The sequence below is a fragment of the Erithacus rubecula genome (assembly GCF_903797595.1).
Source record: "Erithacus rubecula genome assembly, chromosome: Z".
Classification (NCBI taxonomy): Eukaryota; Metazoa; Chordata; class Aves; order Passeriformes; family Muscicapidae; genus Erithacus; species Erithacus rubecula.
Window position 1 is genome coordinate 20,510,904 of NC_136661.1, and position 25,390 is coordinate 20,536,293.

At 40.7% G+C, this 25,390-nt stretch overlaps 1 protein-coding gene across 2 annotated transcripts; it reads left to right on the forward strand.

The window, feature by feature from the left end:
• The first annotated feature begins 311 nt into the window (after positions 1-311).
• Positions 312-24,155, forward strand: DAB2 (DAB adaptor protein 2). Of its 2 annotated transcripts, XM_079330107.1 has the most exons (15): positions 346-527; positions 11,489-11,615; positions 12,814-12,953; positions 13,556-13,654; positions 13,962-14,093; positions 16,118-16,201; positions 16,439-16,462; positions 16,736-16,783; positions 16,977-17,039; positions 17,829-18,455; positions 19,266-19,419; positions 20,142-20,516; positions 20,957-21,048; positions 21,914-21,978; positions 22,741-24,155. In XM_079330107.1, exons 2-14 carry the CDS (start codon positions 11,522-11,524, stop codon positions 21,971-21,973), a joined length of 1,992 nt encoding a protein of 663 aa, XP_079186233.1. In that variant the 5' UTR covers positions 346-527; positions 11,489-11,521; the 3' UTR covers positions 21,974-21,978; positions 22,741-24,155. The 2 variants fall into 2 exon arrangements, with proteins under 2 accessions (XP_079186234.1, XP_079186233.1); XM_079330108.1 differs by lacking the exon at positions 16,439-16,462 and having other exon boundaries at positions 312-527.
• Positions 24,156-25,390: the final 1,235 nt, after the last annotated feature.

The following is a 25,390-nucleotide window of genomic DNA, read 5'->3' on the forward strand; positions in this document are numbered from 1 at the left end:
AAACCATGATAGATGTTTATTCTGAATAGAGATGAGTGAGAAGTAGAACAGTCAGATCTGGATGTGACCCAGAAACTGAATTGCACTGACCCAATATTTTGGTTCGGCTGGTCCCAGGTCTGGGGAGATGAAGAACGGAGAGGGCGGTACAATCTGTGGGTGCCCCACGGTTCCGAGCCCCCGCAGGCCCCTGTCCCCCCCACTCCCCCGGCAGTGTCCCGGGGGGCTCCGTCCCCCCGCGGGGCGGTGCCGTCCCTGCTGCAGGGCCGGAGCGGAGCTCAGGGGGTTAAACTTGTGAGCACCGACACGTTGAGGGGGAGTAGCCAAGACCAAGCAGCAAAAACATCACAGCGCATTCCTGGGTAGTCCTCAGCTGCCAGCATCTGATTAAAACCATATCGCTCGCTGTGAGTGGCTAACTAATCTGCAGGCGAGAGTGCAACCGAATATTTAACCGGGGCCCCGGTCCCAGCCAGGCTACCGGCCGCGGTCATCGGATCATGCACGGAGCGGCACGGATCTAGTCTGTAAGGAGCTTTGCGAGCTGGGCTCGGTTCTCTCACAGCGGGAGAGGGGGTGAGGAGGGGGGAGAAGGAGCTGTCACCGCGGGAAGGAGCTTTTTCTGCGGCGACGTGATAGCCGGTGCCTGCGGCGAGTACCCAGGGGGGTGGGAGCTGGCACGGTGGGGCTCCGGGGGGCTGTGCGTGTGTGTGTGTGTGCCGGAGGGGTTGTGTGTCTGTCTGTATGAGGGTCTGTGTGTGCCACAGGGGGCTGTGTGTGTGTGTGTGTGTGTGTGTGTGTGTGTGTGTATGTGTGTGTGTATGTGTGTGCCGGAGGGAGCTGTGTGTATGTGTGTGTGTGTGTGCCGCAGGGGCTGTGTGTGTCTGTGGCTGTGTGTGTGCCGGAGGGTCTGTTTCTCTGTGTGTGCCGGGTCGGAGGGTCTCTGTGTCTGTCTGTCTGTGTGCGTGTGTGTCTGTGCCGGAGGGGCTCTGTGTGTGTGTGCCGAGGGTCTGCGTGTCTCTGCGTGTGTCTGTCCCAGTGCGTGTGCCGGGGCTCGGCTCGGCTCCGCAGCCGCGGCTCAGGCCCCGCGGGGTCTCGGCGCTGCCCGGGCCGGGCTCCGGGCGCTCCGGGCTAGAAGCCGCCCCGCATCCTGCTCCTGGCTCCGGTGGGGCGGGCGGCGGAGGGAGGCATGGGAGCAAAGCGATACAAACGCGCTTTTTCGGTTTTGTGTGTGGAGAGGATGAGGTTAAAAATCATTAAATAGATTAACTATATAAACACTAAATTTCCTATAACTAATTAGTTATAATAAATAACTAATACAAAAGGATCTCTCTAATAGCAGAGATTATGAGAACACAGGTTAGGATGCTGTGAGGCCACGTAGGGTTTTGTTCTGTTTTTAGATGGAGTGTCCTTGCTGTTTTTGATGGAGCACTCCTCTGTCTACTGGTGAATTTGTGCATGCTACTTCAGTCTGTGGTAAACTGGGATAGCTGTAGATGTTGATTATTACATGGAATTAGTCTTCTCCCATGACAGAGAAACTGATATCTCAGGTGATGATGTATAAAGTCAAGTGTCCATTACATAGTGACACTTATTGCTGGGACTGGGCCAGTCCACCGAGCTGTAATATAAATGCAGGTGTTGCCAACATAGACAAATTTCCTCAGCAGCACTTCTACATAAGAAGTTTTACCTGCTCAAGGCCTTTACTTCTCAAGCAGATATGAGAAGAAACACTCTAAGCAGGTAATGATAATGTATGGAAAGGGTACATTTTTGTCTCTAGGGGAAAGCAAATAAATGCACCTAATGTCACAGAAGAGTGAATCCAGTGTGGATGCTCAAAAAATCTAGGTAGGAGAGCCATAGCTTGAGATACGATGTTAAAGTGCACCAATATACTGTAGCTGTTGGGTATTGTTGCCAAACCTGCTGATTTTTGTCTTCTATTGATGCTCTCCTTTCCTAGTAAACCTCACATTTCTAGGAAATTTGTGTGACCATCTGGGTTATGAACCCTGGGAGTGCTTGTGGAATTTATTCAGCAAGGCTAGCATACGTGGCCACTATAGAAGCATGAATTTGCCTGTACAAAGCAATAAATTCCACATCTAGAGATGGCTGGAAGCAGTGCTGATGCAAATCTGGCTTGCTGGTTAGATTCTATCAAAAGAAATGATGAAGCAGCATGAAGGTAATTTATAACCTGCAAAGATCTTGAAGAAAAATTCTAGATCTTGCATGTAGAGACTGATGGATTGTTAGTAGAATCAAGATGATACCACTGGGATGGGGGATTGCTGAGAGGTCTTACTGAGCTTCTGCTGTGTACCACAAACAGGCATAAGCCACTACTCAGAACCTCAGCATGGACAACACAGAAGTACAACTTGGGGTTGTGTTGAAGCAATCAAATAGAATAAGGTGTACAAGGATTGTAACTGGGAAGAAAAACTGACATTCAAAACATGATTATGAGGCTGTGCCTGGATTCAAGGGTCTTAGGATGATGAGGAAGCTGGATGAAGCACAGTCAGGCCTAGTCAATAAACAAGAGCTACCTGTTTCAACAGGGTTACTTTGTTTAGCAAGCTGGGCAGTTGAGTGCTGAACAAATATCTTCTCCCATCCAGGTTTTCTCAGCCCTGGCTGATGAAGACATAGACCATTCTAGTCTCCCCTCATCTCAAAGACTGTGGCTTGCACATGCTCTGAAGTGCTTGAGGACAAAGTGTCTCAGCTGAAATGCCCTGTAGATCTTTACCCTTAATTATGTGTGTGGTTTTAAAAGTTTTTAATATAGCTTCATATCTGGTGCATATCCCCTTAAATCTAAAAACTCAGACATTACTGGGCCAGTTAAGGACAGATTATTGGCCTTGGAGCTGAATTTCCTGCTGTTCTGTCAGTTTGTGTTGTGTCCTTAAGCAATAAAATGAGGATTATCTCTTCAGCAGAAAAAGTAGGTCTAAGAGACCGGATAATAGATCTTCACCTTGACAGTCAGGAGACTGTCAGCTAGGAAGTTATGCCTCTAGCAAAGTCTATTCAAATCCTAATGCTGATGTGCCACACACCTAATAATATTAGCCCTGTGGCTAAAATGCCTATGGATGAAACTTTCCTCTTCAGAGGGGACAAAAGAAGTTGGAAGCACTAAGGATGTAGTTTTACTATTGCAACCTGTTTTTCTACCTTACAGCTCTCCTCTGGGCCCTGTCAGAATACAATCATTTGAGCTTTGAGGCAAGGGACAAAGGTCACTGTAGGAGTAAGAACTAGTTTTCTAGTTGCTTGAATCACAGATCTGTCTGCAAACTACAGTGCCCTGGTTGATGGAAGGTAAACTCTAGTTCTGACACTTCTCCTTGTATGCTTCTGAGGGATAGGGATATCCTTATAAAATGTTATTAAGACTATCATAGAGATGGGAAATTAGAGAGACCCCAGTCAATTTTGTTTTATAGTCTGAATTTATGTATAGTAGTGTAAACTTCGTCTAATATCTGTAAATATAATTACTGGTACGGGAAACTTGAAAATATGAAAACTTTATTAGCTGTTCAGTAGGATATCTACTGTAAGAGCTGTAGTGGAATTCTTAAAATCCCTGGTTAATCCTTTCTAACCTCTTGTATAGATCTTTCTGTATCACTTTTTTAGATTGGAGTCTTGTGTCGTTATTCATTGCCTTTCTTGCTGCACATGCAAGGGAGAGCTGGAGACCTTGGTAATAACTAATCTTGAAGGTAAGTGTAATCCTTGTATTAAGCAGAATGCCTCATAATACCTAAAAAGACTGGAACTGCTGTAGAAGAACCTACAACAAGTAGGCTCTGCAAGCAGAATTTTCATCAGACTTCTCAGAATACATAATGAGTATAATTTGCATCTCTTACAAGAGGCAGTATGGAGTGACAGTAACTGCCACAACAATTTGTGTATTGAGAGGCACAGTATCTGGGGGGTAGGTGTAGTGCTCTTCAATTACTGCTGAAATGAATGTTTAATGATGGGCTCTTGGCTGCTCATGAGATAACCAGGCTGGGTAAGCAAACTGCAGTACTCAACAACAAGGCCAGGATTACATGGGTTTAGGCTGTGTGAATGCAAGAATAATACAGGAAAATCCTGTTTCTCCTACAGATAGATTTGTGAACCGATAGGGAGCACAGTTAAGAGTGAACTGTGCAGAACATATGCAATCTCTCAGTACAGCTTGCCTATACCCAAACTGCAAAGAAGGATAACTGTGCCAGCAGCAGACAGTTAACTGTATGCAGCTGACATAACCTATGATAACAGCTCCAATATGTGTCAAGTTCCTGCTCTGAGAAGGAGGGGTGAAAAGCATGGTTATTGGCAAGAGTCCTTCACTATACTAATAAGCAAGAAGATCAGAAACAGGCCTTCTAGGCAGGAGGGCTTTAGGAGTACAGTTGAAATGAAGTGTTTGATTTCTTATTCAGTTGCATCTGAGTAAACACTACCTGCCTTGAATAACAACTGCTTTGCTTCCATCTCATTTAGTATATCCAGCAAGTCTCAAGGAATATTGATAAAAGGTTGAGCTGTAGGCACTGCAGCCACATTGCTTGAGATTCCTCGTCCTGTGGGCAGGTGATGCTTTCCTCAGCAATAACTGCAGCAGATAGCTCTGGCTCAGGTGCCACTAACTTGTGAGGCCTCAGAACTGGCAACTGGAGAGAGGTATAGAGGACTGCTCCCTCAGCAGGTTGCAAAACATGCTGTCTTTCTTGAAGGCTAGGATAGGAAGAAAATTCTTGTGGATAATTTAAATACATTACCTATTTAGTCTCTTATTCCAAAATAATAGCTCTCTGTCAAGAAAGGTATCCCCACATGCCCTTTTTTTCTAAGGGGAGAGTTTGGAGTTCAGATGTTGGTAATGCTAGTACTAAAAGTGAAGTGATTTCTTAATTCAAGAAATTTATGTATAGGTTACCATAGCTAATAAACAGAGATTGGAAAGGCTGCTCTCAAGCCTTGTTGCAACATTCTGTCATATTCCTGGAACAACTGGACTAGCTAGAAATCTGGGCACTATCTTTGGATACTGAAGTTCCTGGCTGAAAAACAGATCTATAAAACTATGACAGTGCTAGTTTTTTTCATCTTGTGATCAAGTCTTCAGGGAACCAGATATCACTTGCTTATTAAATGCTTTTCACTCATTGGTTGATATTGTCTCATGTGTTCATCAGGTACAGCTTATTTAAACTCATCATTACTTCCCTTGGGCCCCCTGTTTAATCTTCCTGCAAAAGACCTATTTATTTTCATGATAAGTGGAAGAAAAATCCAGAATAGAGCCACTGATCTAGCTGGGTTGACAAGTAATGACTTATTTTATGAGAAATTATGTGCTTAAAAGCATAGTAGAATGATAAAAATGTACCAATCCAATTGCACCACTTGGACTGTGTGACCTGTTCAGCCCCAGCTGCTAACTTAGTGATATTCTCCTGGCCATGATTCAAGTGTGTATGAAACACTTTCAGGAACTAAGTTTGAATTTTTATGTTCTTGCTAAAAACCAAGAGGTTCAGAGGAGACTGATGTGATGAGAACAGACTGTTCTGTTCAGCTGGTGAAATAGCAGCTGGCTGAGCAGTGAGATGTCGGTGTGGTTTCATAGGCATGATCCTGCATCAGCAATGGTACTTGCCAATATCTGTAGCTGACATGGCTAATTAGTGCACTAAGACCTTTATCTGCTTGTAGTAGCTACTAGGGAAGGGACCATCACAAGGGAGGTATTCCCTGGTATGTCTAATGCTGTACTTCTATCCCACTAAGTAGATGAAAGTCACCCTTCCCTGTTTCTTGTTACTGGTTGTACATGATGAAGACAGCTGGGCTGTGTTCCACATCCTGCAATATGTAAGTACTCTGGCAGTTTATTCAAACTGGCATTCATGTTGACAGAGGAAGTCCTTGGCATAAGTCTGCCTTTAATACCTCAACAAAGTATCAATCCACCTCTTGGGTAAGTAGACAAAACAATAGACAGAGCTTGAAAAGCAAGTTGCATGTAAGAAGTTCCCTAAAGTAAAATCCTGTTATTCTAGAAATAGTTGGTCCAGGTAAAGTCACAATATCAAGCAAATGATTTCTTGAACACAAATCACATTTCTACTGCTCTACAGCCTAAGCAGGACAGTTCAACAGGATTTTTGGACTGACTGATGGGTGCATTGCTCATCTAGGCATTACTGAATTATGGGAATGACAGCTGCAGTTGCCAGGCAGTGCAGTTTAATATCCTATTCAGCTGTCTCTCTTACAGGACCTTTGGTTATAGTCTGCAGTATAAAAGTGTGTATTCAGTCTTCTTTCTGACAGGTAATACTGCTCTTGCATTCCAGACATGGCTAAAACTGAAGGTGAATAGTTCCCAAGCTGTCTATCAACTTTATTCTACCACTTGCCTTCAAGCAGGTATTTGTCATGTATAAGTGTGAACACATCAGGTATAACCTACCTGTAGGTAAGACAATTACTTCTCATAGATATTAGTTGCTGGATAAGCTGGTTCATAACATAATAGTTTGATTGTTTCAATAGAGAAAACAGACTAATGTTAATGCTTGCATAAGGGTAAGCATCTGGAATGTTCCATCTAAATCATTTTAATCTCTTGTGAGGTTTGTTCAACTTGAACTCTTTAGACACTGTCAGATACCAGAGCAATGGGTGTTCTAGTAATGAAATAAACTACTTAAGATTATATTTTATTTGACTCCTCAGCATGAGGGATCCTATTTAAAAAGCAAGAGTCTGATCAGTACTTTAATGTTTTTGATTTATTAATGCATGCCTAGCACTTCTCAAGGCTACTACTATGGAAGAAGGAACTAAGAAGAAAATGTGATAATCAGACGGGGAGTTGTTAGATGTAAATGTCAGTCAGCCCTACAGGGGCTCACAGAAATGCACTATTACACTCCTGATGTGCCAAGGTAATTTACTGGTAACAGACTGCCTGGCTTTACAACTTTGACTCTTGCTAGTCTTTGTGTGAATTGGTGTTTAGCCTTTAGTCTGTTTTGTTAACTTGAAAACTAGTCTTGAATTCACTAACACAGCCTTCTAATGAGAAGAGGCTGACTTCAAGAATGGAGGGGAAGGAAACAACCTGCCCCAGAAGCATGTTCAGCAGCTGAACTGTTCCTGTGCTTCCTGTTACTACTTCATCCTAACAGGCTACATTTCACTTGGCAGTAAAAGCCTCTCTCGTCCTCTCCCGGCCTTGCAGATTCTAATTCAAGGTTAATATTTACACTCAATAGCTCTTTAAGCTGAATCATGTACTTGTAGGTACAAAGGAGTACAGGCTGTGAAGAGGACAAAGTATTAGGCTGCTGGGCAGATGTTTAGCTTATCTGCCTCTGACTTTTTGGTGTCCCTAAACTCTTCTGAGATGATCTCTCATCAACTTTGAGACATTTATCTTTGCTTGTTGAAGGGGAAAACCTGTCTGCTACTGAGGATTCTGGTCAGTCCTTAATTCTATGACAAACTACAGCCATAATGAAGATTCTCTATTCACCTGAGCACAGGACAGGAACATAATCATTAAGGGTATCTATCATGTTGCCACCCCTTTCTCAAATAAAAGATATCTGTAAAAGCATCTCTGTGGGAAACTAAATGTTGCCCAACAAAATTGTTCAGCATGTTCTTCCAAGTCTTGCTAAGAAACAGGTATTTCAGGGATGGCTTGTCATTGCTGACAGCCCTCCCTGCAGAGGTCAGAGAACACCAAGAGAGCACTGTGCCAGAAGTTATAAGACTGGTTTTCCTAGGGTCACTGTAGAAATGAAGGACAAGTCTGGAATGGAGAGCAGCCAGACATGAGACAGCAGGTAGCAGGTACATCAAGGACTGTGTGTTGAGGCCCTGACCTGGTGTTTGTCTGAGGAGCCATCAGTATCTCCCTGCTCTTCACAGGACAGTCCTTGAAGGAAAGGAGGGAGATGCTGCTAGTGGTCTCTTTACAAGCCCTGTCTGAAGTAAATTGAAAAGTGGGTGAGACAAATGTGTGTGATATGTATGTGGTGATACAGAGTTTAGTGCATTTCTCCCAAGGGGGCAGCATCTGTAAATCTGTAGTCTTTGGATTTTTGAAACAGCGCATTATGCACAGTAGTGAAGATGAACCATATGACTGATTAGTGGATAATTAAGATGTGGTGATACCAGTGGACTCATCTACATAGGCAATATTCAAACTGCTTTAAACTAAGAGCTGACACAGTTGCTGAGGGAATGGTCTTGTTCTTTACTATGCCATTATATCTGAAGGCTCGACTGTCCTTTCACCCTTGCATAAAATCACATGCATTTCTAACCTTCCCACGCTTGCTGGCTGACTCTTTTGAGATGACCTCAAAATTAAAGTGCAAGAGAACAATTCTAGTCTTGTTGCCTTCCACCTGCAGCTAGAGTAAGGAAATTCTGTGAGGCTGGGTATTGTGAAAGGAAGCCAACAAGAAACAAATGGAAGATTTTAACTTTTAGTTACTTGCATGTTAAGCACACTGGCACTTTCCATTATGACAACACAAATTTAAGTGTGATGAAGATGTTGCTGAGCTGTAGCTTGAGTGTAAAGCTCAGAATCCATATTTTCTTGTGGTTGAGGCTCTGTTCCCCCCCACCCCAGTGAAATTTTAAGGTGAAGCCAAAAACAATTAGAAATGTGCTAGGCATGTGGATTAACTTGGGAACACGTATTTAGTTTGCCTTTGTCAATCATTCCATTCTTAATTTCACTACTTCTGGTGTTTCTGACATGATTTTCAAAGACATCAAGTTCTCCAAATGTATGATAAAAGACGATCATGTGAAATCTTATCAGGGAACATGAGTTTTGCAGGACCTCAGGTGTGAGACTAGGTCCTGTAAAGCAGCCAGAAGGCCCTCACTAACTTAAAACTGCATTGCTAATATTAAAAATGAGCTTTTCTGTAATAAGACTGGGTATTTGCAAAGGTTCAGCCACACTTGTGTCCATCCCTGCCCATCTTCCTTTACTGTGGATTTTTTTGCTATCAGATTCTATAAAAATTAGTGGTCTGACTTCCATACAATTGAGGCAGATGGCAATGACAACCAGCCTTGAATTCAAAGATATAGTCAAAGCTGCACATATATAGACCATTGTACTGTTGCCAAAGTGAGGCCTTACTTGTGCTTATTTGTTGCTTTGTAAGTAATTTATTTTTAATTGCCTCTTAATTTTACTTCAACATGTGATACAAGTTACAAAATACCACAGCTAGGTGTAGCTCTACTAACTAGAGGAAGAAGAATTACTGACAGGCAGAATTCAGTGCCTTGAGGTTCTTATTTCTTCTTTCCAGAGTAGAGCTAAGGAGAATATCCTAAAGCTAGAACTCAGTTTCTTGAGAGCAAGTTTTATTTCCCTCTTCTGACTTTTTTCCTTCTATTGTCTCAACAGTAATCTTCCATATAGAAGTGGGTGTTTAACAAATGATCCAACCTTAACTGTCTTTCTTTCATTATTTCTGAAGGACTTGATAAATCTAGGGAGGGTTTTTTAATGCTTATGTCTAAAAGCTATCTTCACCCAAAACTATACTATCAGGCAAACTAGCTTAGCTACTCTCAAAGAAGAATTCAGTTGACTTCATTTTATCTGATTAAAATGTGGATTTCAATAGGTACAATCTGTTTTAATACTTATGCAAGTATTCTGCAAAATCCCTGCAGGCCTAATAGTTTTCCCCTTGACCCTTTTTCAGAATGGACACAGAAGCCCCTCTTTCAGTGATAACGTTTCTTAAATAATCATGGCTTGCTAAACAAACTCTTCCTCTGACATCTATTTCTACTCAGAACCACTTGAAACTTTCACAGCAACACCTTTGTTCCCTTGCATCAAATGTTCCCTAGCTGTGGCCAGAAAAGTTGCTTACAGAGGAGAACAGGTATAGTTGACAATTCTTTACCATTTGAGCACCCTTATCTCTGTTGATTTACCTGACCAATGCCACATGCAATTCACAAACCATCTGGTCTAATTTTGCTGAGATTAGCTAGTTCCATAAAGCCCCTCCTAGTGGTTAAATGGAAATTGAGGCTTTCAGGGTGAAATTCTCTTTTTAAGATCTAGGAATTTGTTCTCCTGGGTTAAGAGTGAGTCAAGAATTTGTATCCATTACTCAGTGAGTGGCAAGCTGGTTGAGTCAGTCTGGTTATCAGCTTAGCAGGAGGAAGGGAAAGCAGGAGTGAGAGCAAAACTCTGCAAGTACATTTTGAGTAATGGGTAAAGAATCAGCTATTATTAAGGCAAATGAGGAATTGGCTACTGGGAATAATGATCTTCTAATGCCAGGGGCTATGCAATGCTTCAGCACTTGTATCTGCATACAAATTGTGTCTCAAATGCTGGATAAAAAGGGTGGCTTGATCTGTAGCAGCTGCCTGGATGTAGGGGGAATTAGAGGAGAGCCCAATTATTTAATCACCAATTATTTAAACAATTTATTGACTTCGTTTTTTATCCTAAAACTGGAGGGACTAATTGCAGCAATTGCAGTATCCCAGGCAGAAGAATGATAGAGTGGCTTCTGTAGCAGATGTGGATTTCCATTTTTTTCTGGCTTGGTTTAGATCTTCATAACCCTGTAAAGCTGCTCTGAGTGCTTCTGTTTGGTAAGAGTGAATGCCTCAGCCATGTTGGAACAAAACATGGTGACTATAATTTTTTTTTTTTAAATGTGTGTCTCAGAGGCAAAAGGATCACATGGCATAGAGGTAAGGTCCTAAAAGTCCATAGTTTCTTGTCAATTTGCAGTGTTTTTGAAAAGCTGAAGGTTACTTGTAAAGACAAGCCTGTGGTGGGGTTTGCTTGAGGTTCTATTATGTTTTTACTGGAACAGTCTGTCTGCAGCCTGAGGAAATTACTTAGTTTTACCTGTTGGATAGTGTAACCTCTGACTTTTGCTGGTTAGAGAAACATTAATTATATTTACAGGCATCTTTTGGGTATTTTGGTGTCATTCTCATGGGTGTTTGGAACAGCTCCTAGCAAATGTTTCTTGTATTCTCTCCTTTGCTACTTTGGAGATGCAGCTGGCAATGCTGAACAAGAATAGATCAAAATACCTGAGGTTCTATAAATAGCATTAATAGGTAAAAAAACCTAAAGATTGACAGATTAAAACATGTTGTAAGTACAGCCCATTTATGTAGATCAGTGTGCCCTATGCTTAGGAATTACTGATGTGAGGGTTCATCACCTCCTGGCTGTAACTTCATGCTGTCTAGTCTGAGTCAGATTTGCCATATGATCACCCTTTGCACTTTCAGGCTTTGTCAGGCTTCAGTGTCCAGCAAAACTCAGATGGAATAACAGCTCTAATAAGAATATTTCTTCTTCAAGGTAAAATATTATGTCTGTCTTCTAACTGTTATTTGGATTTTTAAGCCTGCAGTGAACATAACTGGCCATAATCCCATCATGTCTGCTGAAACTGAAACCACTGCTACCAACAGCCAGCCTGAACAACAGGCTCCACCAAAGGCACAGTCTTCAAAGAAAGAAAAAAAGAAAGGTAAGAAATGCTTACCACTTGAACACCTCCTTTATTCCATGTTCTTAATCTTTTGCATTTGCCTAAATCACCTTCCCACTATTGCTGAAGTAACTGAGTTTTCCAGCTGACCAGAAGAGTCAGTATAATAAACTTACTAGAAGGTAGGCCTTTAGTTCTAAAAGCTTTTTTCTAGTTTTGAGTTCTAAAGCTTTCTGTTCCACTGTGAAGTCAGTCGTTTGCTGAGCCTGACAAGCAAGCAAGAGCCCAGAGAAACTAGAGCCTGCTGAGGAGGTGACCAGAGCCTGGACCACCACGGTAGCTGTTAGCCTGAACTTTAACCTGACTCCTCCCCACCCCTCAGAAAGGAGATTTATGCTGGATACAAAATTCTACTACAGGAAAGCTAGAAAAACTCATTCCATGAGAATTACTGTATATGAGAGAGTAACTTTTTTGGATACATTTGATCATGCAAATATGGTTGCCTCATATAAGAATATATATCTAGGTACATCCTCGAGCTATTTTGAGCATGCAGAGAAGAAAAGTAAGCAGTTCTTAATAGCAGGAAGAGCAGAAATAACAAATTAACTAAAGTCCCAAATGCTTAGAAGGACACCAGGACCAGGATGGTGCTGATATCAGGTTCTAATACAGGAACTGGGAGAATATTTTAGCAGAGCAAGAAGGGATTTGCCTACCTCAGAACATGGGGACAAGACCCAAGGACTTACTGAGCACCCTGTATGGCCACTGGAAGTGCTGTTTCTACATGGTGTTTTTTTCATAGCACCTGTATCTACATGATTATTGCTTGTCCACATTTTAGTCATTTGTGTGGTGAACAGTTTGTTCTGAAGCCCCCAGTCGTTAACTACTGGGCTTCATTCTTTGAATTGAGGCCACATTCTGCAAGAGTACTGTGACCTTAAAGGAATAAATGTCTTGCAATGTACATGGGTTGTTAGTCAGCTGTACTCAAGAGAGTTTTAGTGTGTTTAGATGCATACTTACATGATGTATTTTTTTTCCTAAAGATCACAAATCTCAACATAGTCATTTCTATCATTAAAAAAAAAAAAAAAAAAAACAAAAAAAAACCAACTAAACAAAAAACAACCAAAAAAACCAATAAAAGCAAAAAAGCTGACTCACCTAGGAGTAAAAATAACTTCAAAAAACAAACAGACCCACCAAACATTTTCTCTGTCTCCAGGGCCAGAAAAAACAGATGAATCCCTCTTGGCTAGATTCAAAGGGGATGGTGTAAAATACAAGGCTAAGCTGATTGGCATAGATGATGTTCCTGAGGCAAGAGGAGACAAAATGAGTCAGGATTCAATGATGAAGCTGAAGGTAAGGGCTTGATCTGTCACATAAGGAACAATCTGTGGTCTGTCACTTTGGCAAAACCTCAAATACAGCTTAATGGTAATGTTATTACTGACAGCACCATCTAGATGGATGTTGCTTCCTAATCTTTAACCTCCATCTCACATTTCCCAGAAAGTCTGGGTACATTCCTTTGGGTCTATAAGCATCCAGTGTGAATGCTGGCAGTATGAATTTCATCACAAATTATGAGCTGGGGTTTTGGAGGGGAAGGGGGATTGCTGTGCAATCTCACACTGACCTCAAAGCACAAGTTGGTATCCTGTGTCAATGGTGACATTGAGAGATTCAGACAAATTAAAAAGTAACCCCTGTAACAACGAAGACCATTACTTCTTTAGTATAGGACATTCACATACCCCCAATCAGATTGGAAAAGCAGGTAAAGATGCTGCTACTGCAGCAGTTTTGTGGACTAAAATCTGTTTTAAAGCCCTAAAACATTTACAGAGGTAGCCATCTCGATCTGTGGTATCAGTTTAAACCTAAGCAGTTGCACATTACAAACAAGTTAAAGCTCAATCCAACAGAAGTCTCATCAACACTTTGGCATTCATTCTCTTCAGGGAATGGCAGCAGCAGCCCGTTCCCAGGGTCAACACAAACAGAAGATCTGGGTAAACATCTCCCTCTCTGGTATCAAGATAACAGATGAAAAAACTGGGGTAAGATATATTTTCTTAATGTGATTCTTAAAGCTAGCAAGGCACCTGCAAGTTAGACCAGTATGAGCTAGATTCCTCTTTGGACATTATACCTCACTTCCACCCATAAAAATTGGCTTGTGAAATGTTTGTAATGCTGAAGACTCCTGTCAGAAGATAGCTGCATCCTGTTGTGGTTAGTTAAAGGCTGATAAATCTGAGGTTTGGACTGAAGGTTTCTAACAGTTTTAATCATTCTAACTACAGAGAATAGCAGCTATTATATTTCCAGAAATTCAAACCAATAATTACTTTTTTCCAATTCCAGGTTATAGAGCATGAGCATCCAGTAAACAAAATATCCTTTATTGCTCGGGATGTAACAGACAATCGTGCCTTTGGCTATGTATGTGGAGGAGAAGGCCAGCACCAATTTTTTGCCATAAAAACATCACAGCAGGTATGAATTGGACATTTTCTTTCACGTGCTATGGATAATGCTGTTGTGTAAACATTAACATGTGATAAGGGTCTGGTATTTTGCTGGTAATCCTACAAAATTCCTTTTCCAAATACCACTATGCATGGATAGATTCTATTGTGTCACCACTGGCTTCTGTCTTCTACAGTGTCTTTGTAGACCAAAAAAAAAGCACTCAAGTAGTCTTGGTTACTATGATTAACAATGCTTAACTTGTCTATGTACCGTGAAAGTCATTAGTGAGATGAATAGGGCCATTAGCACAGGCTTCCCACTGTGAAAGTACTTCTTAAAGTATTTCTTAAGTAAAATGGCAAGAGCTTCACTCTGAATTAACAGGAATATCGAACTACATTGGTCTAGCTCATGTGATGCTTTTCCTGTGCAGCAGGAAAATTACTTAGTCAATTGCAACAATGATTCTGGGGCCTGTAAATGACAAGTCCTCCTAGGACTTCCTAACCCTAACGTGTTGGATTCTGATCCCTCTGTGAGAGGCTCCTCACATGCAGAAATCCTGTGTGCGAGGTTTGCCTCTCTGAGGGGAATCTTTAGGTAAGCAATACTGCAAAAACTACTTAAAAATACCACTGAAAATTATGCAGCTTCATAAACAACCTGAAATTAAGTATTTTTTATTTATCAGATTTTATTTATAATAAAATAATAATAAAATAATTTTTAATATAATATAAAAAAATTTTAATATAATAATTTATAATAATAAAAAGTAATTAGTCACTGTAATGATTTGACGAGCCTAGACTTCAAAGCTAGAAATTTTTAATCCATTCCTGCCTGCCCTCCTGGACAACCTGATGGCAGCTTTGGACCCAGTACAGGCAGCTCCTGTACTGAGGAGCTCCTTGTTGGAGCCTGTTGCTAATTCAGTAACAGCTATAAGGCCTTCTTCTGAGTCTGTTTTATTGGTTCGTCAGCATTCTGACCCAAAATTGTATTGATTTCAGTGGAATTGTAGATTAACAACAAAAGTCTTTTGTATGTACTCTGCAGTCTATTCCTTCATTTCACCACAGGGTGCTGCTTGTCAGCCTCTAAGCTCAGCCAGGTTTTACACAGCTCTTGACTTGCTGCTGGGTGATTTTGTGACAAACTTGTCTAGCTCAGAAGTGAGGACTTCTGCAGCTCTAGTCTGCTGCAGCTGTACTCCTTGTCAAAGCTGATAATTCTCGAAATGGCTGTTCCCACAGCTGTTTGTCTAAACCCTGTGATTAGAAGATGGTGCACAGGTGTAAACAGTGAGATCTATTCAAAGGATTCTCCTGCTTGTGCCACTGGTAGTGGCAGAAGATGGGGATGTGTCCTAGACAAGCTGCTGTGTGTCTGACACAAGTGTTCTAAAGCAGTGTAGCTGAACTCACCACCATCTCACCAACATTCTTGTTAATGGATGTGCAGGGCATGCCGTGCCTTCCTAATTTACATTAAACTGTCATGTCACAGACCCCATTTAAAGCTGGTCGCTGCTTTACACATCTGACGTGATGATCATCTCACCTTATGCTTGCCTTGCTCATTTGCTATTTGTATGCTGTTTCAAATAAAAGAAGTATATATATATAGTATATATAGAAGCTTTCTGCACATTCAGTGCTAGAGTTGGTAGCAAATAGACAAATGCAAAATGTTCTTCCTCTCAGGAGACTACCAGAAGGCTGGGATAAATTTTGCAGTTCTAGGACTTGCCATGCACTTAAGTATTGCTACCTGCTTTTTAGCAAAAACATAGGAGGTTGGTACAAATTTGTGTACAGACACTTTTGTAGAGTTAAACTGTTCTACACTGGTTGTGTTTCATTCCCCTTGAATTCTGCACAAGCAGGATCTTGTATTAAGATTAAATTGGTCTTTAAACTCTTGTTTTCCCTGTTATCTCAACCTAAGTCTTGCACCACTTAAGAAAGTTTGTCTTGTTGCACAGACTGCAGCAGCAGAAGTCCAAGTAGAAGTAGTACATGCTTAAAATCTACATTCTTTTCCAGGCTGAGCCTCTGGTTTCTGATCTTAAGGACCTCTTCCAACTGATTTATAATATGAAGAAGAAGGAAGAAGAAGAAAAGAAAAAGGTGAGTAAAAACATAGCAATTGCATGACTCTGCATAAAACTTGTTTCAGTTTTGGCTGAGTTTTGGGCACTTGTGGGGCTTGGTACTAAGTTCTGCCTAATTCCAGAAACACTGGAAGCTATTGTTTGGCAGTTGTGCCAGCTGTCTGAATGCTTAGGCTGGTGAGCTCGTCCAAAGTGAGAGACTTTTGGTATTCTACATTATGTTTAGGTAATAAAAGTCTTCTTTTTTCTCTAGAGTGAAGAAGCAAGTAAGACTGAGGTAGGTCATTCCTGCTCAGCTTCTCTTGATTAGATATGCTGCTGACTACATCTAACTTTGACTTTCTTTATGCTGCTGTCATTATGAAGGCAATGGCAGATGCCAAATTGCACTGAAATGGGAGTGAAAGGGGACTGTGGAGCTAATACTGATTAGTGATCTCTCTCATGCTTCCCTTCTCCATCACTTCCCTTTTTGAAACCCACAAGTCCCTTGCTTAAGGCAAATTTTGAAATTCCCATGATTTCTCACACAGTTATCTATCTATTACAGAATGGTGGTGAAGAACTGCCTGCTGATCAAGCTGACAAAATGAAACTGGTATGTTAAATTTTAAAACTTTGTCGATGCCATTAAAGAACTCATAACTGACTGTCTACATTTTGTGTAGAAAATGCAGTGTTTATAGAAAAGGGTTTGTAGTATTTACTGCAGATTTTACAGGAAATCTGCTTGATTCCTTTTCTTGTGAGAGCTCTAACAGATACCAATTCTTAATATTTCTGGCTTCAAGGGAGTTGACCAGATGGACTTGTTTGGGGATATGTCAACACCTCCTGATATGACCACTCCCACAGTAAGTAGCATCTAGTTTACTTGCCTTGGCTTTTTCTTTGATGGCAAATTTAGTCCTAGTAATTAGTCCTGGTTTTACTGAGATATCTGCCTAGCAATCATCACTGTACTAGTGGGGTAGGGCTATAGAAGTATCTGTTTAATGATAATGACTAGATGTCATTCTAGTACTTAATTCTACTAATGAGCTCTGGCTCAAAATTTGGCCTAATTGCACAAAAATAGGCATAAACCTTATTGTATTCAGTATGACCCCAAAAATCCTATCATTTTAAATCTAGCACTATAAACCACCATTGGTGTGAGGCAGTTGGTGCTGTCAACCAAGCCAGTGACCAAGCCTTACCCTTCTGTATGCTTGCTGGAGAATTAGCATTTTACCTTCCTCTGACAAATAGCTCTTCATTGTTATTCTGAAGCTGAGACTGCAGCTTAAAGTCATGCTGAGGCTTTCACAACTTGTCAAAACAAAGGTCTAGAATTCAAACAGAGGTCTTTGACCCAGGTGGAAGCCTGGGTGTAATTAGTTCCTACTGATTCTACTGTCACTAGATTGAAGAGCAAACATCTGATATTTAACTATAGGATCTGAAAACAGATGTTTCAGTATTGGGTTTCAAAAACCAAATAGCTGTAATTTGACTATAGGCAGCATGTGATTTTGAATATTTATTGATGTAATATATTGGATACTAGGATCTCTTCTTTTGCAGCTATTTTTCCTTGAGCTTTTTTGCTGTGCTGCAAAATCTGTGTATAACTAACTTCATTTTTCTCCCTGAAAAAATAGGAAACTAAAGAGATTCTGTTAGTGGATTTTAATTCTGAAATTGAGACCAAACAAACCTTTGCAAAAGAGGATCTCTTCTTGAATGGCATCACAGCCTCTCTTCCACAACCAAAGGCACAGATACCCTTCTTGCCTGAGAGTTCTTTCTCTACCAATCTCAGCTTCTTTCCTACACCTAATCCAGACCCTTTCAGTGATGATCCTTTCACACAGCCAGCCCAATCTGCACCACCTTCATTTGATTCTCTAAAATCTGATCAGAAGAAAAGTCTGAGTACCTTGACGTCAGTGGGTAGTGGTGCTTCAGATGGTGATATTGACTACTTTGATAAACAGTTTGACCAGATTTCTAATAGAACTGGCAAACGAGAAGCACTAACATGCCAGTGGCCAGTTGAGAGTAAGTCACCTGCAGCAAGAATTCCCAATGAAATATCAGAGAGAGAACGGAATGGCTTTCTCGAAGTCCCAAAAAACCTGTTTGGGGAAGTTGCTTCCAAAGGAATACCTCTCCAGAATGGAGTAAAGCTGGATTCTGAATACAATACCCAATTGCCACATGAGACTATAACAATTAGCCCACCACCACAGAATACCAAGCCAGGAAGAGGAAGGAGATCTGTCAAGGTGAATAGTTTTCAGGTAATTTATGGTGATATGCATGACTTTACTTGGAGAAGCTGGGTGAAAGAAGCTTTTCTTTCTTATAACTGGGTACCTAGCTTCACAGCATGTACTTCTGCCTGCCCTGCTCCTACTAATCTCTCTGCAGCCATGGTGCCTTCTAATATTTATGAATGCTTCATAGTAGCTATGGTCACTAAATTCTATACTCTCTTCTTTAATGCTGCCATACTCCTGTAAAGGTCTGGTAAGTATGCTGCTATGCATATTAACACTTGATTTAATGCCAGAATCTCTTATGATAGCAGTATGCCCATCAGCCTGAGGTTTCATAACAATAAGATGCTAGCTTACCCAAACCCATGTGGTTTCCCAGTATTTGCCTACTGAAGGCAATTTCAGTGACTTATCTGATTAGGCACAGGGTGGCTCTGGATCAGCTTCATTTGTCTTGTACTCATATTATGCAAAACTCTGCTGGCCTTGCCACAACCACAGGGGTTTCTGCAGACTAAGTAGTAGTGTTTAAAGGGATAGGGTGCAGAGGGAAACACAATTACAGCAAATAATTCAGTCATTTTAAATCCTTCTCTTCTGTTGACTTTTGACTATGTATTTTACCTATTTAATGCTATGAATCTCCTTAGGCATGACAAAAGGGTGATGTTTGAAACTCTTACACTCTCAATGATATATCAAAACTCTTTCCTCTGCTTTAGATGAAAAAAAGTCTTCTAGCTCTGGACTAGGGAGCCCTGGTTGTGCTAGCATGTGTTCTACCATGGCATCTCACTTTTTTTTCTTTCTTTCTAGGCTTCATCAGATTACTTATTCTCCCCAGACTTCTCTGTGTCATCTATGGAGAGTTCTAGCTTGAGCTCAGGAGCACAAGCGGGATCTCTGTCATCTAATCAATTTGACTACTTCTCACCAGGTTCAAGAACATCATCTCCATTGGATGGTCTAGGTTAGTTACAAAAGCAAAGATCTTGTTCCACTGCAAGATACCTGCTAATACCTAAACATAGATTCTAGTTTTCCTTTACTTCTTGTGTAGTGCTATATCCCTTAAATCCATGTGCTGTTTGCCCTAAACTATTAAGTTCTGTGAATAGAGAGTTTAGCTCATCATCAACTAAATCAGGATTAATGCAGTTAACTGCTTTAATATTGACAGCAAATTCCTGCTTCAGGTACGCAAGGATCAAGTGAGCCAAGCACAACTTGTGAGGTCAGGGTAACATTGCTGCACAGTGTCTTAATAATCATTTAAACAGAAGTAACTATATGGCAAATCCACCTGTCACTTCTGTGCTAGAAATATGTTCCTCCTTCGCTTACAATAACCTCAATTTTGTCCTTGTAACACTGAAATGCAGCAAAGTAAAAATTTAAACCCTTTCTTGCACCCTCCTCTCCCCCAAACGATTTGATTTGTAAGTGCAAACAGAGATTTTTTTGCAAACAGTGCAAAAAAAATATTTTGCTGATACCCTTTATGGAATTGTTACACTCCTGCTTGTGGTCTAAAGTGCTGTGTAACTGCAATCTTCCCCCCAGGTTGCGTAACTTCATCATGGACCCCACAGAAATTTTCCGTCAGTCAGGCTTCATCAGTCTTTCATGGGTCTGTGATGACTACTCCATCTCCAGGAGCTGCTCAAACACTTGCCTTTGGTACTCAGTCAGTGCCAGGCTGGAGCCAACCTCCATCTTTTAATGCCCCACCCTCGCAGTCTTCTGGCATGTGGCCACTGTTAACACAAGTTTCGTCCAGTTCTTGGGCAGGCAATGCTGCCAGTCCCTTCCAGGGCAGCTTGTTGCCATCCCCAGGGCTGCTGGCTCAGGCAGCCCCGGCCGCGCCCGCCGCAGCCAGCCCGCCGCAGCCGCCGCCCAGGAGTGCGCCGCAGAGGGAGCTGTCCAAAAAGGACAGCGATGCCTTCATTGCTCTGGATCCGCTGGGCGATAAAGAAATGAAGGATGTCAAGGAAATGTTCAAAGACTTCCAGCTGACAAAGCCGCCCGCAGTACCAGTGAGGAGAGGAGAGCAGCAAAGCCTTTCAGGTGCTTCAGGAGTTTTACTTAATAGGAAAGTAGACATTTCTAAAGATAGTACTGATCATGATGAAATGGAAGGTAGCAAGCTGTCTGCCAAAATGACTGGTAACATTCTGGGGTTAATGTTTACTGGAGTAGAGGGTTGAAGGGTTGTCTCAGACTAATTGAAGACTTGGCCAGCAGCGCTGGCTGTACACTGACACCTAGTGCCTAAATGACTTGACTAGAATGAAATAAACATAAGTCGTTTAGATGTTAGAATTTCCATCTGATTTAGGCTTAGTGGGAGACAAGCAGGAGTCAATATTGTGACTCAAAGTCACTCCAAGCAACTTCCATGTAATTATTTTGTGTTTCTAATTAGATGAGCTGTGTATGGCAACAGGCAGACCTGAGTTCTTGTTAAATCTGTCAAGTGATTATAGCAGTATGTCTCTCTTTCTTAGAGCCACCAAAGCCTGTTCCTCGACAAAGTGTGCTGCCAGCTGATGGCCTGTTTGAAAGTCAAGATAAAACAAACCCTTTCAGTGCCTCATCTGTAAGTAGTAAAATAACAAAACAAACTACAAACAACAAAAATAAAAACCCCAAACACCAAAATTCCCAAATGACATCACCGCCACCAAAAAAAAAAAAAAAAAAAAAAAAAAAAAGCCATCAAAATCCTTTTTTTTCCCCTTAATAACTGTGGTACTTATGTTTGAGCAGTACTTTAGTTTTGACTTTAGAAGCCATACAATACAAAACATTTTGCATCTTTGAGGCTAATATGTAATCTAGCAGAGGGTATCTATTCCAAGAAAGTTAACAAAGCATTATTTTCTTTGGCATGGCCTAACAGCCAGTTTCCAAAGATGAAAAGTTCTGTAGTATTGGAACCCTCCACAAAAGAATATCAAATAATGTAGCTGCAGAAATACTCCAGTTTGGTTATATATAGCCCTCTTTAGAGCAGACTGATCAGTGTGGATTTTTCAGCTCTCTCTGAACAAATGGGAGGTGCTGTGTTCAGGACTGTGTGGGTCAGAAAGTGGCCTCACCAGATCACTCCATTTGAGACAGCACACTTGAAGCCCTCAGTAAAAATTTTGAACCAATTCCAGAGTGCTGACTTCAGTCTTCTACCATTTGACTAAAATATATCTCATCATGACTCCACTGGCTCCAAAGGAGTGTTCAGTAGCAGACATGGTTTTCTGGAAAATGCCTTGCCATTGACTAGCATACTACCTAACACAGCTTAGAGCTCCCTTCTTTGTTGAAGCAGTACAGTAAATGTGTGTTTAGCAGGAGCTCTGAAGTATTCTTTCCAGTTGTTTGGATAGGAAATAGCTCATAGAGCCATGAAGTGTAAATCTGGTGAAAACTGTAAATCCACTAATAGCTTACCTCTCTTTCCTTAGAAGGAATATCAGAGTCCACCTTCTGATTTTGGTGATCAGTTTGGCAATCCATTTGCATAGATCGGGTAAGTCTTCCACTAATAAGCCAACCTACTTCATCCTCTGAAATTTATTGGGGAAATGATTGGTATGGTCAGATATAATAGATAGATAGATATAGATAACTACAGTTTCTTAACACTAATACTCTCTGAAATATGGCAAACAGTGCTTGGAAGAACTTCTGCTAGAGTACCTCTATCCAACTTGTACACAGCTGCATTCTGTCTAAGCCTAGTTAGATATACTTTCTTAGAAATAATGACTTGATTTTTCCACAGACTTAAATCCCAAGCCCACAATAGATCTAGATTTCCTTTTGTTGAGGAAATTAATGACTATATATATGCTGCAAAACTCAGAGGGGCTGACTTTAATACCTTCAGATATCTGTGGGAGAATGTTAGCATTGAGTGCCCTTATATAACATGGAGCTTTCTGAAGTTTTATTGGCTCAATAATTACAGTTTTGGACTCTGAGTAAATTTGAATAAAACTAGAATAAGGCTATTAGACTTCTACTCTGATTTTTAATCAAAAGCTGTTACAAGCACTTTTGTTGCTGGAAATTGTCATTGGAAATTTCATACCATTGACTGAATAGCATGATCTACTGATCCAGCAAATCTTCTGCCATAACTTTCAGTCTTCCCCTGAATACTGTCTAGCATCTGATAGAAGACAAGCATTGGTATTTATTGCTTTAGTTTTGTTCTCAGTGGCTCTGTTCAAGCAATAAGGCCACAACTCATAACCATCCTATCACTTATTCCTTTCCATTATACTAGGTGTAACCAGAAAAGGACAAATGGAATAACTGGACCTCTCTTCAACGTGATTTTTCTACAAGTTTCACTTTTCTGTCTGCTATTCTTGCTGTTGTTTCATGTTGTCTGCAATCTAAAATATATCCAGGTGGATTGAAGCATGGACCCTCAAAGAACATGCTGTGAAGATAATTCAGGGCAAAGCAAATGGGGATATTGACTCACGCTGAAAACCCAAATTCAAATTGGTGGATGTTACCTTTACTTTAGGTCTTTGCACTCCGTTACATAGAGGTTGAGAGCACTGAGTAATGTGTCTTGTGCCATTTCCCTTCAGATAGCACTTACTGTCCCAAAATAAAGGAACTTAAAGTACCTAAGGGAGAGGTGTTGCCTTTGCTTAAGGGTGTTGAATTAGTAGCTCCACCCCTAAAACAGCTAGGACAGTTGCCTATTATGACAGCAGCAGCCAGTTGTAAAGTTAGGGGATGCTACTGAGTTCTAAACGGTGACTGGACATATGACTTGGTCTCTTAGCCACAAAAATGTAACTATGTGCAGAGGAAAATAATCCAGTATTAGTCTATTTAAGTAAAAGTATCATTCTGCCATAAATGTGTCATTAAGGGACTGCGGGGGTCTGTAACAGCACTGCTGAAGCCCTGAATACTAAAGGCCTACACTGTAAGCTGAAAAACTTCTTGCAGAGCATTTAGGTAGTTGTGGACACTAACTGTTGTCTTGGTGCTAATATGGCAGTTTTCAGGGAGGGAAGTCTACTAGGATTACTTTTCTGTTAGGATGGCTTGGCAAATGAATGAAACAAGCACGTAGGGATCTTGCCTGTATCTCAGTGAAACCCTGATGTGCCCAGTTTGATTTGTCACAAGGTGTAATGGGGTATGTTTCCACCATGCTAGAAAATAAAAACACCAAAATGGCTTCACTGCATGCCTAGGTTCCTTGTGAACAGTGCAGCACCTCTGTGCCATTAATGAGGTGGTACTCCATCTCTTGGAAAACATGCCTTCTCTCAAGAGTCTCTTTACTAACAGGTTTTTGAACCAGTAACATCTGCCTGTAACAGCTACATTCTTGGCCAGTGGTGATGATTGATGTGTCAGAAGTTTTTCTGTTAAGTATAAACTTGAAATGTTATTGTTAAATCAAATGCCTAAGCCATTGCTAAACTGGAGAGCAAAGAAAGTCAACTTGAATACAGCCTTAGTACCCAATTCTGCCAGTCATGCAATTAGTCTTGTATATGAATTTCTCTTGCACTTTCTATAATGCAAATAAAAAAAAAAAAAAAAAAATCACAAATTTAAGTATTTGTCTCAAACTGGAAATGTAGAAACTTACTGATGTTACACAGTTATGTAAAACTGTAGTATCTGATCCTTAATGGCATTAAAAAACTCTTCATACCAAATGAACATCAGTGTGGCTGTTAATTCTGTCCTTTGTAACTCAGTTTTGTGGCTAGTTGACAATAGAAATTCAAAGTCTGCTGAGAATCATTCCTCACAGGTTTTGTAGCTGTCTGGTGGCAAAGTGTTACTTCTTGCATTGGACCTGTTCAACAAATGCTCTGCCATATTATAAAATAAAATCTCAAATTGATTTAGTAAAAATTCTCTAGAACTCTGTCCCTTTGGCTGCTCAGCCTGAGCTTGTTGCTAAAGATGCTTTTTGTGCTCCTTTCTGCAGGACCATGGGAGCTGAGTACTTACATTGCATTGCACTCAGAAATTTCAATAATTCAGCTTGTATATTCCAGCTTTGCAGGAGGTCTAAACTGGTGGTGGGAAATCTCACTTAGAACATGTTCTCATGTTCAGAGGAAATTATATAACTCCTTTAATAGAGATAGCTAAGAAAATAATAAATACATTAATAAGCTGCTGGTTTAGACTATTCTGCTTATTTCTAATATAATTTGATTGTTAAGGGTTTAAAAACAATTAATTGCAAGAGATTTGTTATCCAGCTTGAAATATGTCTTAAAGGGTTTACAGAGTCACAGTGGGGCTTTTTTGTTTTTTTTTGGTTTGGCTTTTTGAGGGGTTGTTTGTTTATTTTTGGGAGTGTTGGTTTATTTTTGGGGTTTTTGGGCTTTTTGTTTGTTGGGGAAGTGGGGGTTTTTTTGTTGTTTGCTTGGTTTTTTGTTTCTTTTTTTTTATACTCTTGACTACATGGCAACATATAATTCAGTATTAAAACTAAAACGACAGCTGACTGCCTTAATGGCCATAAGAAGGAATATGTTTATCAGCATTTGAGTTGAGGATTTAAATCACTGCTGTTCAGATTTTGAAAGGGCCCTCAGGATGCTCATTTAAAGCAGGACCTCCTACAAGCTGGCCAAATATGCTTGCTGGTCTGCTAGCTAACTTTGAATAGCTGTTTTTTCTGAATATCTGTCTCACAAAACCATGAACTGTGATAGCAAATTTAATGAAACAATACAAGATTACAAGTCTCTGTGTCTTGCATTCTTGTGCAATAAATGAGTTTATTGTAATGGAACTCATCAACCTGGACTGGAGCTGCAGCAGTTGAAAATTTATTTAAATGAAATAATCCAAGTCAAGGCTTGAACAGGGGGGAAATTTGCCTGCCTTACTTTACAGACCTCTCTCACCCTGTCACAAAAAGCAAAGAGAAAAAA